At 35.2% G+C, this 17,287-nt stretch overlaps 1 protein-coding gene across 9 annotated transcripts in view; it reads right to left on the bottom strand.

The window, feature by feature from the left end:
- The window catches only part of VPS13B (vacuolar protein sorting 13 homolog B), a 456,296-nt gene that overhangs the window by 388,019 nt on the left and 50,990 nt on the right, over positions 1-17,287 (bottom strand). For all 9 annotated transcript variants that reach the window (XM_080611867.1, XM_080611862.1, XM_080611863.1 and 6 more), the window contains 7 exons: positions 12,446-12,714; positions 9,712-9,807; positions 9,235-9,357; positions 7,266-7,403; positions 5,985-6,072; positions 866-1,057; positions 97-266 (listed from right to left, as the gene is read on the bottom strand). In XM_080611867.1, the coding sequence (XP_080467993.1) occupies positions 97-266; positions 866-1,057; positions 5,985-6,072; positions 7,266-7,403; positions 9,235-9,357; positions 9,712-9,807; positions 12,446-12,714 (1,076 nt within the window). The remainder of the gene's footprint in view (positions 1-96; positions 267-865; positions 1,058-5,984; positions 6,073-7,265; positions 7,404-9,234; positions 9,358-9,711; positions 9,808-12,445; positions 12,715-17,287) is intronic.

The following is a 17,287-nucleotide window of genomic DNA, read 5'->3' as shown; positions in this document are numbered from 1 at the left end:
TACATCTGGCATATGGAATAACAGCCCAGTGAGAAAATGTAAACGAAACAGCACACGTTGATATAAAGACCTGAATAAATATCTGTGCATACATACCTTCTCACCCATGATTATTGGCATCAAGTGGTCTAGTAAATTGAATTCTGCCACAGGGATTATAATTGTACACTTAAGAACCGTGAACGTTGTAAGTCGAGTGGGAATGTACTCCTCCAATGATGCTACTTCTTCTGAACTTGGCGTAGTTCTATTTCCATCCAAAATATCTACAATAAATCAAGATTAGGTATGTTTGATTAAATATATAAAGTATCTCCTATAGTTGCTGTTTCAGAAATGGTTAGGGACTAGCAAAAAATTGGCAGCTTCCCACGCCTTTTATATTTAATAATTTTATTCCACACTGGTTCTACCTAAGGCTAATGCAACCATAAGTGGATTTTTCTTACTTTGAAATTTGAATAGTTCTTTCTTAGATATTAATCTTGACAGTTTACCATTGCTTGTTTCCATGCATTTTTACCCTACATAACTAGTATTTCAAATATATACATACCACTAGGGACACTTTCTTCTCTAAGACTCTGAATTTAAGCTAGAGTTGCCAATGAAATAAGCCCTCCTTTTGCAACAGAAGGCTTGTGATTGAAACAAATGGCTTCCAAAGTGTCTGAAATTATCTCAGAGGTATTTCCAACACTGTTGAGGATAATGCAATTAATTTTATCTTTCAGATTTTGCTCTTTGGACTCATAAAATTCCCTGACACATTTGGAATTCAACTATTTGGAAGTCACACCTTCAAGAACACTGAATTTAGTCTGGTTTAATTCTGTATGTTTGCATATATGCAATAGGAGCAAACCTGGCTTAGTTCTGCTGTATGGCTCATATTCGTGTTCCAGAGCACAAACTATCATTTTCATTATCCGGTGTACTGCACTGCTGTCCAGTCGAAGACTGAGTGGGCCCACAATGAGGCTTTTTGTAGACATCTCCTGAACATTTCCAAAATCTTCACTCTTTACTGAAGAAAGGTCTTGCTGATTCCCAGAAACTACAAGAAGTTTCAGAAATTACAACAAATTATACCAAACAATTGGACATAATAAAATTTCTCAGCCACTTTTGTTTCAAATCCTGTGATCACAGAATTGAGTATAGAGATAATAAGTATAGAGAAAATATAACAATGCAAATTGAACACATAAATATACTGTGACTGGTTTAACATGCTTAAACAAACATTATTCCTTTCAATGCAGAGCAAGCAGGGCAAGATTCTGCCCTGCCTCCAAGCACAGCACAACTTGGGAACGTTTCCATTAACTCTGTGTCTCTAAGCTTGTGATTCTCTGAAGGTGTCCAGACTTCCCTGGCAACCTACAGGTGCCAATGACAGCCATGCTGTTCAAAACCTTCTAGAGTTTATCACAAAGATATCAATCCCAAACAATCATGGAAGAGATGTATTGCAGAGAAACTACAGAAACGGGCCTTTCAAATGTTTGAAATGCTGGTACCTGGGCTAGAATAGCAATGAAAATCACACACAACTGCACTGTCATAAACCAGACTGATAACTGAAGACAAACTCTTCCTCTCATTCACTGATTAGGTAAAGTATGGTCAGTGAGAATAAAAATTTTTTTAATCATTACGTCTCAGACCATTTTTAGAAGGACTGCCACAGAGAATCTGGACAGCACATACTCCTTAGATAGCACAGTACACCATAATCCACCTGGTCAAAGCTGTGACAAAGAAGAAAGCCAGGAAAGGTACAGCCGTTGCCATCAAATTCACCCTGGTTTCCACAATGTAATACACCTGCAATTGCAGTGATGTCCCTTTGATATGCTCTCCTTGTACTCATGATCATGTCATGTCACAGCAACCAAAGACTGTGTAAGCACTGGACTGACTTGTTCCCTGATGATCCTTCTCAATGGCAATATTTTTCAAGTGATTTCCAAGCTCTTACCCAATGCAGATCTTGTACACCTCCTTAGTGAAAGACAGATCCCACCCCTTCCTCTTTTCACCAATATGCCTTGTACAAATCAACTTATTTCCTTGGATAAATCTAATAACCTCCTGCCTTTCTGTCACAGTAACAAACTAAACACACCTGTAGAGAACTATGACCCAAAACCACAGGAAAATCTGTCAATTCCAAATTCCCATTACACCATCTTCCTCACTTACGCAATCAGCCTCTATTAACGTAAACAGCAAGACAAGCTAGGGTCACCAGATTGGGCAGTGGGAAATGCAGCTGCTGCAGACAGTTCACCTACCCACTTTGTCAAAAAGATGCAGGATCTGGCAACTTCTGAGTACCTGAGGCTTTGTGGTTAAGCAGCCTGGCATGGTGTGCTTCACAACTTCATGGTAAATCTGACTTTTAAATCAAGTGGAAGAACATGCTTTATTTCTGGTTGCCTGTGAGGAACCTAGCTGTCTTTTACCCTTCAGGGTACCACTTCCTTTTCCCATCCTCTTTTCCTGTACTAATTCAAAACGGTCTTTAATGGTGGAAGCAAGCTTGGGGAAAAAGGTAGAAAAGATAAGATTGGCTTTTTTCCCCTTATGTTTGAATCATACTCCATAAAATGTTGTTGCTTCTAAGGACTGTTGAGGAGAAAGGTTCTGAATAAACCAAGACTATGCTGAATTTAAAGCACACCTGCCCTAACATTCTGCAGACTCAACAGAAGAATTAACTTGATCCCTGAAAACCCAACAGAAGTTGATGATGAAAGCGTTTATAGCCACTGCTTCCCGTAGTGATTTGTTTACCATTTCTAAGAAGAAAAAGAAAATTAGAAAAAAGTAAAAAAGGACAGGAAGATACTACCTGATAAAATCTATTCAAATCTTCAGATGGAGCTGAACTTACAAACTTTTTAACAGATCCTGAAAAAGACAGGTTTTTTTAAAAGGCAGCATCCAGCAGGCTGCCAGGGTATGCTTTATTTAATGTCTAGTTAACATGCAATTTTGTGCTTCCAATTCTACACAGTATCTACCTCAGATGAATGCTACCAAGAAGTCTAAAGAACATTATATTACATTACATTAAAAATATCAAGGTCAAAAGCCTTTAGAAGTAATAACAGCCTACCTTTTCAAAAGACTCACTTGTATATATTGTATGTATATGAATAATACACTGAAATGACAGAATTTATACAAACCACTTTCTGGAATAGTTTCATTTAATTTTAACTAAGTCCGAAGAGAATGTGATCGAAAACCTATTGATCCTACAGAAGTAGATGAGCGCAGATTACTTTCGAAACTTCGCAAACGCAGAAAGGAAAATAATTTCTGATCACTGAGCATTCAGCTCTCAATAAACTATATGTCTAACTGAAAAAAATTAAAATCTTAAAACGAGAGTGCTGTACAATAAACTTGACACCAGTATAAGACAGGTACACATTATGAAGAAAATGTAACTTCAAAAGTACACCCCATTAGGCATATAGGTCATGTAAATCAGTGATTAGGAAACAGATAAGCTACACAATGTTCCAGGGAAATTACTGTTTTGCACTGAAATACAAACTAGAAAATAGAAAAATAAAGTTGGAAGGGAAGAACAGGCAGAATTTCAAAATCAGACTACTGTGCAGGACTATCTGTCCTGTTTTCATTCAAAATACTAAAAGTGATTAATGCATTTCTATAAGTGACAGATGAAACTCCTGAGGTTAATGTTATCCAGGAGGCACTTGTGGTTTAATCAGTAATCCTATGCTTCAGGAAAGGTTAAAGGTACAGTGAATGTGTCAAACCAAAATTGCCTTGACAGATAAAAATCTTACAATCACAGTAACTGCCTCCTATAACTTAAGTTGGGTTAGTTTTTTCAGGGGAAGGTGGTGTGCACTGATTGTAACTTAAACATAGTTAATGTCAAAACAAGAAATAGTCAAATGCAAACTTTTACAGAAATACTTTAACATAGGCACCACATATTAAAAATGTAGCTAGATTTACATTGTTTTCAAAATCTTGAGGGTTTTATATCTTCATTATAAAGAAATAATTTACACCTATTTGTTCATCTTCTTTTCAATAATTATGTACTTGACTAGCAGTATGGAAAAATTAGCTAGAAAACTAGCAGAAAATGTCACATTTGCTTTTCTGAAGAACAGAACTATTTGAAAATTTCAGGGTTTAAGTTCTTGATTCTAGAACCATTTAAACCATTAATTTAAAAATTATTACTCCATTCTTTTATGTAGTCAGGTAGCTGAAATTAGAGGAGTTATACTGAAATAAAAGCACACAGCAGCCAAGCTACATTTTGTAAGATGTATTCTGGTGAGTGATGCAGAAAATAAAAGCAAAGGCCGTGACAAAATAAACTGAAAGAAAGAGAAGCAAAGTTAAGAAGGGGGAAAGGTAGTCAGAAAATACCAGTAGCCTGACCTGGAAGAAAGGTTAAAAAAAAAAAAATAGTAAAAAAGTATTCCTTGAGTTCAGCAATTTCTGAAAAAAGTTAGTTACAGTCAGGAAAAGATGTCTCACTACATTCCCTGTGCATTCAAAAAACAAGACAAAATACTGCACAAAATCTTTTTTTTTCCTCATAATCGAGTAGTCTGTGTGTGTTAAAATTTCAGTAACAGAATTCAAAAACAGGATAAAGCTTACCCTACATCTTCAACTTTCCTACAGAACTTTTACACAGAACTTTCTATAAAAGTTCCGTGTGCAATTAAACAGTTATTTTTTTATTAGAACCAGAAGTAGACTGCAGAAGAAGTTTGACTTTGTGTGCAGTTTCTCAGCTTCACATCACACTCACAGTACAGAGAGGAAAGCCTCAGAGCCAGGAAAGAACTGTTAATTTACCTAGTATACCACTCTACTATCAAAGGTAATAGCATCACCTATTTCTTTTTATAAGCTTTACATGATCCATACCCTAACCAAACTGGAAGTTTTTCTTACTTACTCCTTTTATACTTAACATCCAACAAGCCCAGAAAACAAAAACAATTAGGAGTTGAGACTTCTTACACGCAAAAAACTCCAGATGAGTCGGACTAGGTAGTAAGGATAGATACAGAGTTCGGTCACAAAATAGCGAGAAGTTCCCAACAGATGTCCACAGAAGTTGACTTCATGATAATAAACGCTTAGGTAGGGAAGAAAGTATTGTTTAGGCAATAAAACTGCAGAGCAGCAGTTGTAGATGACGATCTTCCTGGGGGCAGGGGGAAATCACATTGCAATTCATGATAAAAATGATGTCTCTATATAAAGATATATACATACTAATTGCTGACACATTAACTCTTTTGTCCTGGCTTCTATGACACTCACAAAAGTAGATATACTTATTGCATTAAACTGTACTGTACTGTATTGTCTCAGATTTAGAAAAGAATTTGTATGAATCTCAAAAATTACTTAGAGCTAGCCAGTATCTATGTGTGCATGTTTTAGGCTAATATTTGCTCACAACATTGTTCAGATATGCATATTTAAAGATTAATTTTCTCATCCTTGCATTTTATTTCACAGAAGAAAAGTACAGTCCTTTCTCATCTTCTACTCCAAGTAGATGATCAACTTCATTCTTCAACCAGGGTCTCCTAAAAGAGCTTTTCCCACCCCACCCCCACAGTCAATAATGACAACAATAAAAAAAAAATTAAAAATTTAAAAAAACATACTTTATAAATTCACCACTACGAGAGAATTATTTTCAGTTTAGCAACTGACTATAAAAGATATCATTGTGATTTGTTATGTAAGTAATTGGGCAGGGAAAAAAAAGATCATATCAACAGCTAACCAGAACAGCTAATCTCAACCACATCAATGAAAATAAAACCATTTCAATGAAGAACCTGATGTTAAATGTAAGGTAAGTTAGAGGACAGTTGGTCAATGACAAGCTGGGCAAGAAAAGTCTTTGTTTCTATTATTTAACATGGTAAACAGAGACAAAAAGGTACCTTTGCCACTGGTGCTTTCCATTGTGTACAAGTAATCCATGTAGAAAGCCCCAAACCTCTGCATTCCAGCTATCTCTGTGTATGTCTCCTACCAACAAAGCAAAGTAAACAAAGAAAATGTATAAGGAAAGAATCTTGAGATTACCAACTGATAGGCTGGTATGAGCAAGATACATTCACGTTTGGATTTGTGCATCAACACACAGAAAGGCTTATCAAAACAAAGGACAGAGGTTATCCCCCAAAGAATTCACCTTCCAACAGGTTATGTAACTTCTATTTGAGGCCACACAAAGGCACATCCATAATTCCAGGGGACATGCCGACCAATTCATCAATAACAACTAGTTAATTAGTAGCTTTAATGGAGCAAATATTCTTCAGTTGACCTCTTGCATCCAACAGATCTGTCTAATTAAATACACTGAAAACTGAAGCTCATTCATTCTAGCTTTTTTAAGGAATATTGTGGTTTTATCTTTAAACACGAGGAAACTTACTAAGAATTTATGTGATTATTGGGATGTGTATATAATATAACCCATTACTACACAGCAAAGTTGCTTCCCCTCTTATACATAAAAAAAAAAAAAGGGCAAATCACAGCAGCATTGAAGACAGGCCAAGGAAAAAGTAAAACTTAAAACTAAAACACACTATGGGAAATGTTTGAATATAGGTAAGTACTTGTGATTTCACTCCACCTTATGAACACGCCTAGAAGGGACCACATGGGTCAGCACATTCAGTCTCTAATAACTGCAGACAAATCAGGGAATAAAGGTTTCCTGCAAAGTTTACAACAACAGCAACTATCAATGACTGAAAATTTGTCTCTAAAAAGGGCAGAACCAGCAAAACTTCCTCTAAGTAGACAACTGTAGCACGTAGGCAATGATATTAACATTGCCCAATATCTGGTTTCCAAGACAGCACTTCTTAATTTGAAGACCATGAACTACTTCCTGTTTGGTTATAGAAGTATGTGCTGCTAAAGCTTGACCTTTTGCTAACATTCTCTCGTATCTCTGTTTTCTCTGCAGGTGTTCTGTAGCTAGTGCTTTTGGAAAACTATGGCATTAATCCAGTTTTGGGGGCAGAAGTTTCTTTTGGACACGTCTTTGCACCTTTTTTTTTTTGGCCAGCTGCAAAGTAAGACTCAGTTAAGTAGGACAAAGCAATGACAATCAGTCTTCTAATAGTACACAAATTGAAATAATCATTAGAAATCCATTAGAGAGCATTAGAAATGTTTTTCTAAGAAATAAGTAACTCTCTGACCTTATGATGAGCAGCATCCAATATAAATTCTGCACGAATACTATTATTTTCTGGACTTCTGTAATCAAATAGTGAGTTGGTAAGGTACGTCATCCCTTTTGCACTCAAATTTTCTCCACAATTAAAGAAGTAGACCTCCTTTATGAGGTAGTAGAAATTAGTACAGCAAGGGAGAGAAAAAAATAATCAAGTTAACACATCAGCTTCAGTTCTGTCATAACACACTACTGACATGGTAGCATCCCTCAAGAGCATATATCATTATGAATACTGATAAGACAAATAAAGTAATGTCATTCAAATAACATTCCAGTTCCTGACCATTCCCTCCCTATTTTCAAATTATTAAAAACGGCCTGAGCTCTAATATAGAACATGCTAGATTCATTTGAACAGAAAAAAATCCCCAGATCATTGTTACTCCAAATTCTGCCCCATCCTATTAACCATACACAATCTTATCACTACATACTCCATTTTGCTGGCTGACCAACACCTTTCAGATATTTTCTCTCCTCCTCATAAACAGTTATTTCAATATATGACCTGCTTACTATCTTATCATTCTTCTTTATTCATCTAGATTTTCACATGCCTTCTCCATATCCCAAGACCTCTGTCCTTCTTAAATTAATACAACTATTCCATCAAGAGTTATTCTTCCAAAAAGTTATTTACATGAGATTGAGAACAGATGGTTGGGAAAAACAAACAAACAAACAAAAACTCAAGCAAACCAACCAAATAAACAAAAAACTAAACTACAGAAAACTCACTCACTCACCCACCCATCCCAAACCAAGAATCACTTCTCATGATTTTATATCTCAGTCTCACAGGTGATACAGACATAGACTGCTGTCCACCCTCACATCCCCAACCATGTCTCCCTTATATCCAACAAGGTCAGCAGAGCATGTTAGCTCATCCTTGCTTTTCCTTTCTGGAAAAGCCTATGTCTATCCATTACAGCACATCAGTCATGCAGTGTGTCTCACACACCTCTATAAGCTCTTTACAGCTGTGTAAGGATATCTAATTCTTCTTGTTTGTTTTCTGTGCTGCACACATTTGTATACAAATGCTTGAGATGGACACCAAGCCATGCTGCTTTCAAAAGAACCTGTCCAATCATACCTATCACAAGTATATATAAATATATGACCATTTTATAAAAGAGGAGATACTTGACATTAGTATACAGTCACTTTATATTTTCTTCCATACTCTTAACTTTTCTTCTTAAAATACTTCCTAAGACTTCACAGAGCATTAACATCAAGGTCTGTTGTTGGCTGCATTATTAGGTTTTATTTAAACATGGGTAACAGTTGCTGTTCTTCAGAACTTTAGGGCACTATTCTACCTATAGTTCAACCAAAAATCCTCATTATTGAAATTGGAATTTCATGCACTGCTTCATTAAATATTTTAAGAGTAGTTCATATGGATATCTGATTTTGTCTTAAGCAACTGAAGCTTTGCTTCTACTTAAAATACAGATATTAATACTGTTTTACTTCTTCACTTGATATTGTTCTCATCAAACTTATTGTAAAATTAGGCAAAATAATCACTCAGTATTTGAGCCACACTTCTATTATCTTTATCATACAGTGTTCCCATATCTTTCCTTCCAATCTTCTGTTGATTTAAATACTTTCAAAGGTTTTCAACTGTTTAAATTTGTTACAAAACATCAAAGTATGCAGATAAACAAAATGATGGGGAGCAGTGGGGTTGCCAAAAAAAGAAAAAAAGGTCTCATGTTTTACAGCTTCTCACTCTTGGATATTTGTCTTTCCAACTCTAAGTAATAGACACTGAGTTCTATATTCAAGTGACACATTCAAAAAATCCAAAACACAATTGGTAACAGCAGCCTTCCCAATTCTTGCAACCAAATATTTTAATGAAGCATACCAGAATTGCCTATTCAGCAGGTCAACTGATACATAAATATACTTACTTCATCGCTCCTATTCATGTTCTCTTCAAAATCCTTAATTCCCATAATTCCTTTAAGGCACATAGCTTGGCAACCAACAAAACCTATTTGGCAATCAAAAAAAAGTTCACCTTTCATAAGGACCTAGTGAGGGAGAAAAAAAGTGATATTTTGAAGAATTCTGAGGAATTCTGCTCCACAGGAAATAGAAAAGATGGATAAAAGTGAACCAAAATATGGTTAGGTTTATATATTTAAAGCTTTAGTAAATAGCAAGTTCATCGAACAGGGCACTTAGAAGGAAGGTATTAGTCTGGTGTCTGATTACTACAGACCTAGAACTTTACAGAATTTTTATCTAAGTGATTATTACAACAAACACATCCAAAACAGCAGAATATGAAAAATCAGTAATGAAGTAATTTCAAAATATTTTATTGGAAACTACTTACTACGTTATTTACAATGAATCAAAAAACCCTATCAATGGAAAATTACCTCAACTGTGGTTCCTTCTTGTTCCCAGCATAAAACTTCTTTGGATTTAACTTTCTGAGGGCTGTAATAACTACTTTCAGCTTGCATTTCAGTGAGCTATGAAACAACAGGATAAACACCTTATATAAGTCAATATTAGTATTAAACAGCAGTAATGTCATTAATACACAAAACTGATGAAGACAAATTAAACTATGAGCCAAAATTTATTAACAAGCAGGAAACAGGTGCAGTTAAACAGCTGTAACACATTATCCATATTAGAACTTCTCATATTCAACTTCTGGTTGAAGTATGCCATAACTGAAAGTTTTAAATCCACTACAGTATTTTTAGTTTGCTTATCTAAAGAGAAACTATGTGAAAAGATGGAACAGATACACAGCTGCGCTATTAACATAGTATCAAATTAGCTTATAAATTGCTGTAAAAGTCCATAAATACATTATTTATTCTTCCCAGCAAATAATTAAACAGCATGATAATATTAAGGAAGCATTTCGATTACAACCATACTCGTTTTTGTTTCTCATCATGGGAATTCAGAGAAACATATATTTATATTTCTTGCATGATTTCAATATAAAAACTTCAAGTGGTAAAACCCACATTCAGGTTAAAAAGCACATAACCTGCAGCTAAAAAAAAAAAAAGAGGCACAAAATAATGAAGGTGCCATGTTTTGCATTAAAAAATACTTAAGTTTGTTTGTGTTGAGCAGCCTGAACAGTTCAAATTCTCAATTATATATAAAAATATCCACAATCTCCACAAGCTCTCATTATTTTCAAGAGTGGATACACATGGATGTTGTTTCAAATTAAAATTTTGTAATCCAAATGTCCAAGAAAATTGTATGAAGAAGAAAAAAAAGTATCACTGATCACCCTTCAGCTGTGTGCAATTATTGTAGAGGAAAAGCAATTAATTGATTAAAAGAACTCAGACATTACAAGAATAATTTTCACCATTATCAAAAATGCTACATTTAATTTGGCATGATTTTTAGCTGGAATGATATCAACTGTTCAGAATGCTAATGCAGAAACTTGACCTTATTTTTTAACCAAAATATGAACCACAAATTAATTCCATACATTCTTTGCATGCAAGCAGAACAATGAATTCTGTTTTCCTCCCAACTGTCACCATATTAGTATCATACATCACATTTCAAATTTATAGAATGCAAGATGTTACATTTTAAGTAGTTTTTATCACTTCTTAATATAAAATGTGTAAACTTGCCAATGAAACATTAGAAGAGCCCAATGCAGCAAATCATGTTCTAAAGAGAAATTATTCTTAATGAGTTTTTTCATGTGAGGAAAGAGAGCACAAAATTACTACTGTATGACAAAGCACAAAAGAAAGAAGATGCTGAGCCATGAAAAATGAGATATTTGACATTTGGTTAGTTGTTCAGATTTAAGTTTGGGGTTTTTTAACTAAAGGAGGAAGAAATTATTTTCCATTATTTATTTTTAGCCTGGCTTTTCTGCTGTTTTGGTTTTTGCTTTGTTTTAAACTAAGGCTGAAGCAGACTAACACAAAAGAACAAAAGTGAATGTTTGTTGAAGCTATATTCTGCAATCAAATTTGCCAGAAGACTGAAGGCTTAAATCATTAGCCTCCTCCATGAAATGCTTGCAACTCCCAAAGTCATTTGTCTCATCCTTTCCGACAGTTGCTGAGCAGCTAAATCCTCTGCCAAACAAAAATAGCTAAGAGAAAGTAGCCATGAAGCCCCTGAAAGCACTCTCTTGTGCACAAATGACAAGCCAAACAGGCAACAAAGGAACTGATGATGGTACTGAGGGTATAATCATGCACATAAACATTATACAAAGATTATGAAAAGTACTGCTGTTCATCTGAAAGGCTCAAAGTCATAAAAATCAATCTTAGTTATTCTGCTTCTTATAGAAACGGTAATATTTCCTGTTCTGAAGGGTTCTGGCCTTGATTTAACATATGTTTAATTGTACAACCAAGAGCCAGTTTCTATTATAGTTCTGCATACAGAACTGCTTGCATATAGTTTGGCATGTGTCAAAAGTATTTTGCTAATTCAGAAACTTAATTTTTCATTTCTGTCAGTACATGTCAGTATCTTATTCAGACCTTCCATATTCTCCCTTCTGCAAGCTTATGAAAGGACTAGAGAGAAGCTCAGCAACTGTTTTGAGATTGGTTTGTAGAAAATACTCAAATCTTTCTCCACATATATAATTTATAGCTCAGAGTCTGTATGTCATTTAGCCTTTTGTTTCTTTATTTCAATTCCAACCCATGGAAAATAATTTCAACGTTATCAATGTAAATGCATATTTGCACATATTACATCTTAAAAAAAGAAAAAAGCATTCCTATAATTTACAAACTATATGATACTAAGGCTTTTTTATAAAGAAATAAACAAACATTAGATAGATAGAATCTGCAATAAACGTTCATAGAGAGCCTTTTATGCTTTTTCTTCCACAAAAAAAAAAAAACCTAAGTAAACTAGTTTCTTTTTAAGATGAAAATGTTTTCACTCAAATGCTAGCTCAAATGGCATAAACACCTTACATTGCAGTTAACAACACAACACCTTCAATGTTCACATTTTTTGTTATTTGCTAATGTAGTATTCCCTGTCTCAAGTCAAACAGTACACAAGCATTCAGATAACCTTTATGTGCTTTCTCAACAAGCCAAGTAATCCTATACAACATAGGGAAATACTTACCTTAAAAGTTACTGTTGCCTTTGTACAATAAAACCCAACTGAAACAATAGGATCCTTGAGGGATTGAGATTTCTGCTGATGCAGCATTGTTCCATCATCAGTTCCACCAGAATCATTCTCCTCATCATCATAACTCACAATAGCAGGAACAAAAGACCAAGCCCAAGAAACCCATCCTTGTTGCTGGTCATCATCTTGACGTAAGTAAGGATCTTGATTAATATACTGTGTAGGATATTGCATTACTGAGCTTGTTTCATCTTCTGCACCTTTTAAAACAAAAACTAAGTCAAATTTCCAACTAATCATGCTTGAAAATTAATTTATTATACTCAAAATTGTAGTATGTGAAATTTATCTAGGACAGTATTCCACATATCAGATACTTGGTTTATGATCATAGAAAATAAACAGATTTTAAATTTCTGAATATAAATTTGCACTTGTTAATATAAATTAACACTTGTTTGATTCATAACATTTTCCTCAAAAAATGGTCTTTGCAATAGTTCTATTATCATACATTTGCAGTAAGACCAGAATTTGTCATGTTTTGAAGACTTCTTCTAAATAATGATCTACTACAATCTTGTAGTTTTCAATTTTAACGTTAAATTAAAAAAGGACCTCAATTGTAAAAGCCCTGATGAGGAAAAAAAACTTTGTTTAGAAGTAACTTTTCAGGTATTCAAAGGTACAGGTTTATCTAGACTCAAAAAAGCTGGTATGCCACCTGCAAGACAAAAAAAAAAATGTTTTTTTTTCATAGAAGACCAACAGTTGAGATAACATTTAGGACAAAATAAGTATTTTCCAAAAGATACAAGTCTAAGGTTCATGATCCAAATGGGTAACACAGTGCATGTACAAACAGCACAATTAGCTTAGCCTGTCTGGCTTCATCACCACTCCTACGGGACTCCTGAGGGGTATTAGCTACTTCAGAATTACCATTCTGAATGGTACAGTACAGGACAGATACAGTATTGAATGTATTATTTATCCAAGAACAAAAATAGGCATACCCCATTTCTATTTACCTATTTTCAAACTCGGAGATACAATTCCTATGCATTTTAGAGTTTTTACTCTTTAGCCAAATTAGTCTTCTAGTCTAATTATTTATACACTTGTGCAATGGGAGAACGCACATGAAAAACCACTCATGAGAATTCATTCCCTGCACATACTTAGAGGCAAGGACACCTCCTCCCACAAGGGCAATGCAAGCTTCCTTCCTGCTCTCTTTACAAAACAGTGTCAGAGATCAGATTTCAGCTCAAATGTGAATCTTGAAACATGGGAAATACAGAAGAGGTGCACACAGAGCCTTGGAAATGGCCAAGACACTGTCACATACAGAAAGGAAAAAAAATTGATAAAGAGCATGACTAGAGTAGTTTAACCCAGACTATAGCTGGCAAGTACAGAGGAAATGGTAGAAGGTCTGCCAAGAGAGAGGGAAAAAAAAAGTGGAGGTGTAGGACCTGGGTCATGCATAACGTTTGGTCTATACAGCCATAAAATTCAGCCATCATTTAGCATACCTCTTGCTGCGGGATGTGTACACACAGAGACAATAGTAAAAGATGCCGAATAATAGTTTGGTTTATAACATTATTTAGTATTTTGGAAGCCAATATAACAATACACAAGAGCAGCTAGACTACAGTGACGATATCTATATACCATGAGACAGAAGACAGAAAAAGAGGATACACCTATCTTCCATCACTAAATTAAAACTACTAAAAACACTATGTATTCAACAGTCTAACTCTGGAACAAACACACATCAGCCTAGTGAGCAACCCACAAAATCCTCTAAATACTTCAAAGTAATACTGCCTGTGTTAGTTTGCAGCCAGGTAAGGCTGATCCAGCTACGACTGTAGCTACCTAAATACAAGAGCTGGCACTAAGGGAAAAGGGAGGGAATACATCACCATCCCTGCTGGCAATAGAAGACATTTTCATCTGGTTGAATCAACCATGAAACTGCCTAAATGAAACTTCGTAGGCACTTCAAGAACACAGCTGCAGATGTTTCATTCTTGTATCCCTAAGTAATGTAGATATTAAATTACCTGTTGTAAGTTAAAGAAGTGACTGCAAACTCACATCTAGGACATTATAATTAATCATGAATACAAAAAAAACATGGGATAAATCATATTTAAAAAAAAAGAAAAGAGAGAGACATTTATAAGGAGCAAGAGTTATCTGACTGAAAACAAAGGCTTTGGTGCTGACCTTGAGAATCCAATAGCCCTTAAATCTGTCCTTGCAGCATGACCTGTCCTTGGAGAATCACAAATGTAATACCACATATGCTTTCAGGGTAATAAATATTTCCTGTATCACTTTCCTTTTCATGTATTTATGATACAGGGAGGAAATAATACCAACACCAGTAGAAACTAAAATATTATGCACCAAGCTCTAGTCTGAAAGGCATTCTGCATCTCCTTTTAAAAGTAAATGTACATCCAACACTTTCTAGTTGAGAATCTGATGCCATCATAATTGTAGCACAAATTACGAAGTCACATACTCCAGTGACTGTATACTGACACATTAAAGAGGTATCACACTTATTTTGTAAACAACAACCCACTACAGTGATTCGTAGCCAAGGTACCAGTACTGCAAAACAGTTAAAACTTCAAGATTTCTTCTTATTTCTCCATTGAGAATATAATCTTCCTTAAATTTGAACCTCTGGATCCTACTATACTAGAATATACTCCCACCTTACAGACAACCGTAAATCAAGACAAGAAATCATAACTCCCTTTTACTGCTGAGTTGCACAGTCCACTGAATATGGCATGAGAATGTAATATTATAAAAACCCTTCAGGTTCAACTCCAGAGAATCTGCTTTCTCATGGTATGTATCTCTATCTGTTAAACAAACTTCTCCAAGCTTCTGCTCCTAGTCTACTTGTCTTGTCTTACTGTAAATTGAAACTACCCAATAAATAACGATGCCACAACAATTCTGAAGTGCTGGAATAACACTAATAAAGTACTCCCCATGAAATTACTTGGTGGTGCTAATCAATTACTTTAAAATTCCAATTACTTAAACAATATCCCAACCTCAATAAAATTCAGAGCAGATGTATGAGTTACCTAATGGTGACCCACAAAACAAGTGGCAGTGGTTTTAAAACACCAGAGCCAGCACAAGAGGTAAGAGATGAATTTTTATTTTAATGGCAAAGGAAACTAAATAATGTGAAATATCACGACAAAAGGGCAAGTGCCACTGGGCTGAGGTACAAATCACTAGGCAGTTAATATTAAAGTGATATGTAAGTGTAGATACCAAATAGGGAGAGGAAGATGTTAGTTACCTGACAATGCCAAACCAAAAAGTGGTTTTTTATATCTCACATACAAGTTCAAGCAGATCAACTGAAAATACACTTTGCTCATCGGAAGCACTGAAAAAAAAAAAGTTGCTTGCATTCTGCTGTCTACATTAAAACACTTTTAAAATCAACAGCAGAAAAACTGTCTTGATACTTAAGCTCTTATAAGTAAAAACTAAAGGCCAACGTGTGACTCCTATATTTCAAAGATTTAATCAGATTTTGAGGGGTCTCTACTCAAGGACTGTTAATGTTTTAATGGCATCTCAGCAACCAGTTACAATCCATTGTTATAGATGCCTATAACAAAGTTAGTTACTGTCACACTCTATCAGACAGCTGCACAGTGGACTGACCCCAAAAAACCCATTCCAGAGGTGTCCGTCTACACTGAATCTTTAGTCTGTTGAAATACAAATTGCACGTATACCTATTGTTCCTTGGAAGGATACTAAAATATATACTCTTTAACACAGGGCGCAGCTGCTTTTCCTTGGTCAAGTATTGATAAATAAATCTACTTCAGTTCTTCCATTTTTGTCCTATTAGAATACAGCAGAATCAATTCCTTCAACAACTAATGCACACCTAGAATTTCTTGGTGTAACAAATCATTTGTACCTGGTTTTCTTGGTCAACTCAAATCTCATATTCAGCCCAAAGCTGCCAATACATTAAACTCATTCTCATGACCTGCTTTCTGTTCCATTGGTATCCAAAAAATTCCTCACACTACTGTTCCTACCACTAAGTTTTCAATAAGGAGCAACTCAGCCCATTAAAAACTGAGTTTCATAGGATCTATGCAACATTTTATTCTGTTTCTGTTGTAGAAGTGTTAACTACCCACATTCAAAGGCCTACTTTAGTTTCACTTAGCTTTTTGAGAATAAAGATCATGATAAGGTCACTGTGCTTTACAAATATTAGAAAATACCGTAACATTCCTTTGGGATGTTTCCATCCTTTGGGATGGAAAGTTACTGTTATTATTGCCATTTTACACCTGAGAAACACGCTTCATATGCTGGAATCACATCTGCCATGGATTTCATTTCATGAAATAAAAAAAAAAAAACCAAACCCTAAACTTCCATAATACAGATTCTTAAGGCAAATATTCAGAGTAGGTAGCACCAGAAACTCCTAAAACCACGCTCAGAAGCTCAGTAGCTCATACTGCTCATGACTCCAGCTTCTCTTATCTGTCCCAAGCTTCCTATTCAGCATCTCTTAACATCATCATGCAGACCCACCTCAGCTATCTGCTCAGCTGCCCTGCATCCCTCCCTCAGCAATGCAACTTTTCATTTCTAGTCCACTGTTGTGCACCCAGCAAGTGCTAGACTTCTGCCTGAGCTTTTTCTGTTCTTCAGTCATTTCAGATCATTCTTTACTTAACCAGCTGTAGTATTTCAGCCTTAGATCATCAACCTCAACAGCTCTATCCAACTAAATTCCAG

This window comes from Psittacula echo, assembly GCF_963264785.1.
Source record: "Psittacula echo genome assembly, chromosome: 2".
In the NCBI taxonomy this organism is placed as follows: domain Eukaryota; kingdom Metazoa; phylum Chordata; class Aves; order Psittaciformes; family Psittacidae; genus Psittacula; species Psittacula echo.
This window is presented reverse-complemented; position numbering and strand designations above follow the sequence as displayed.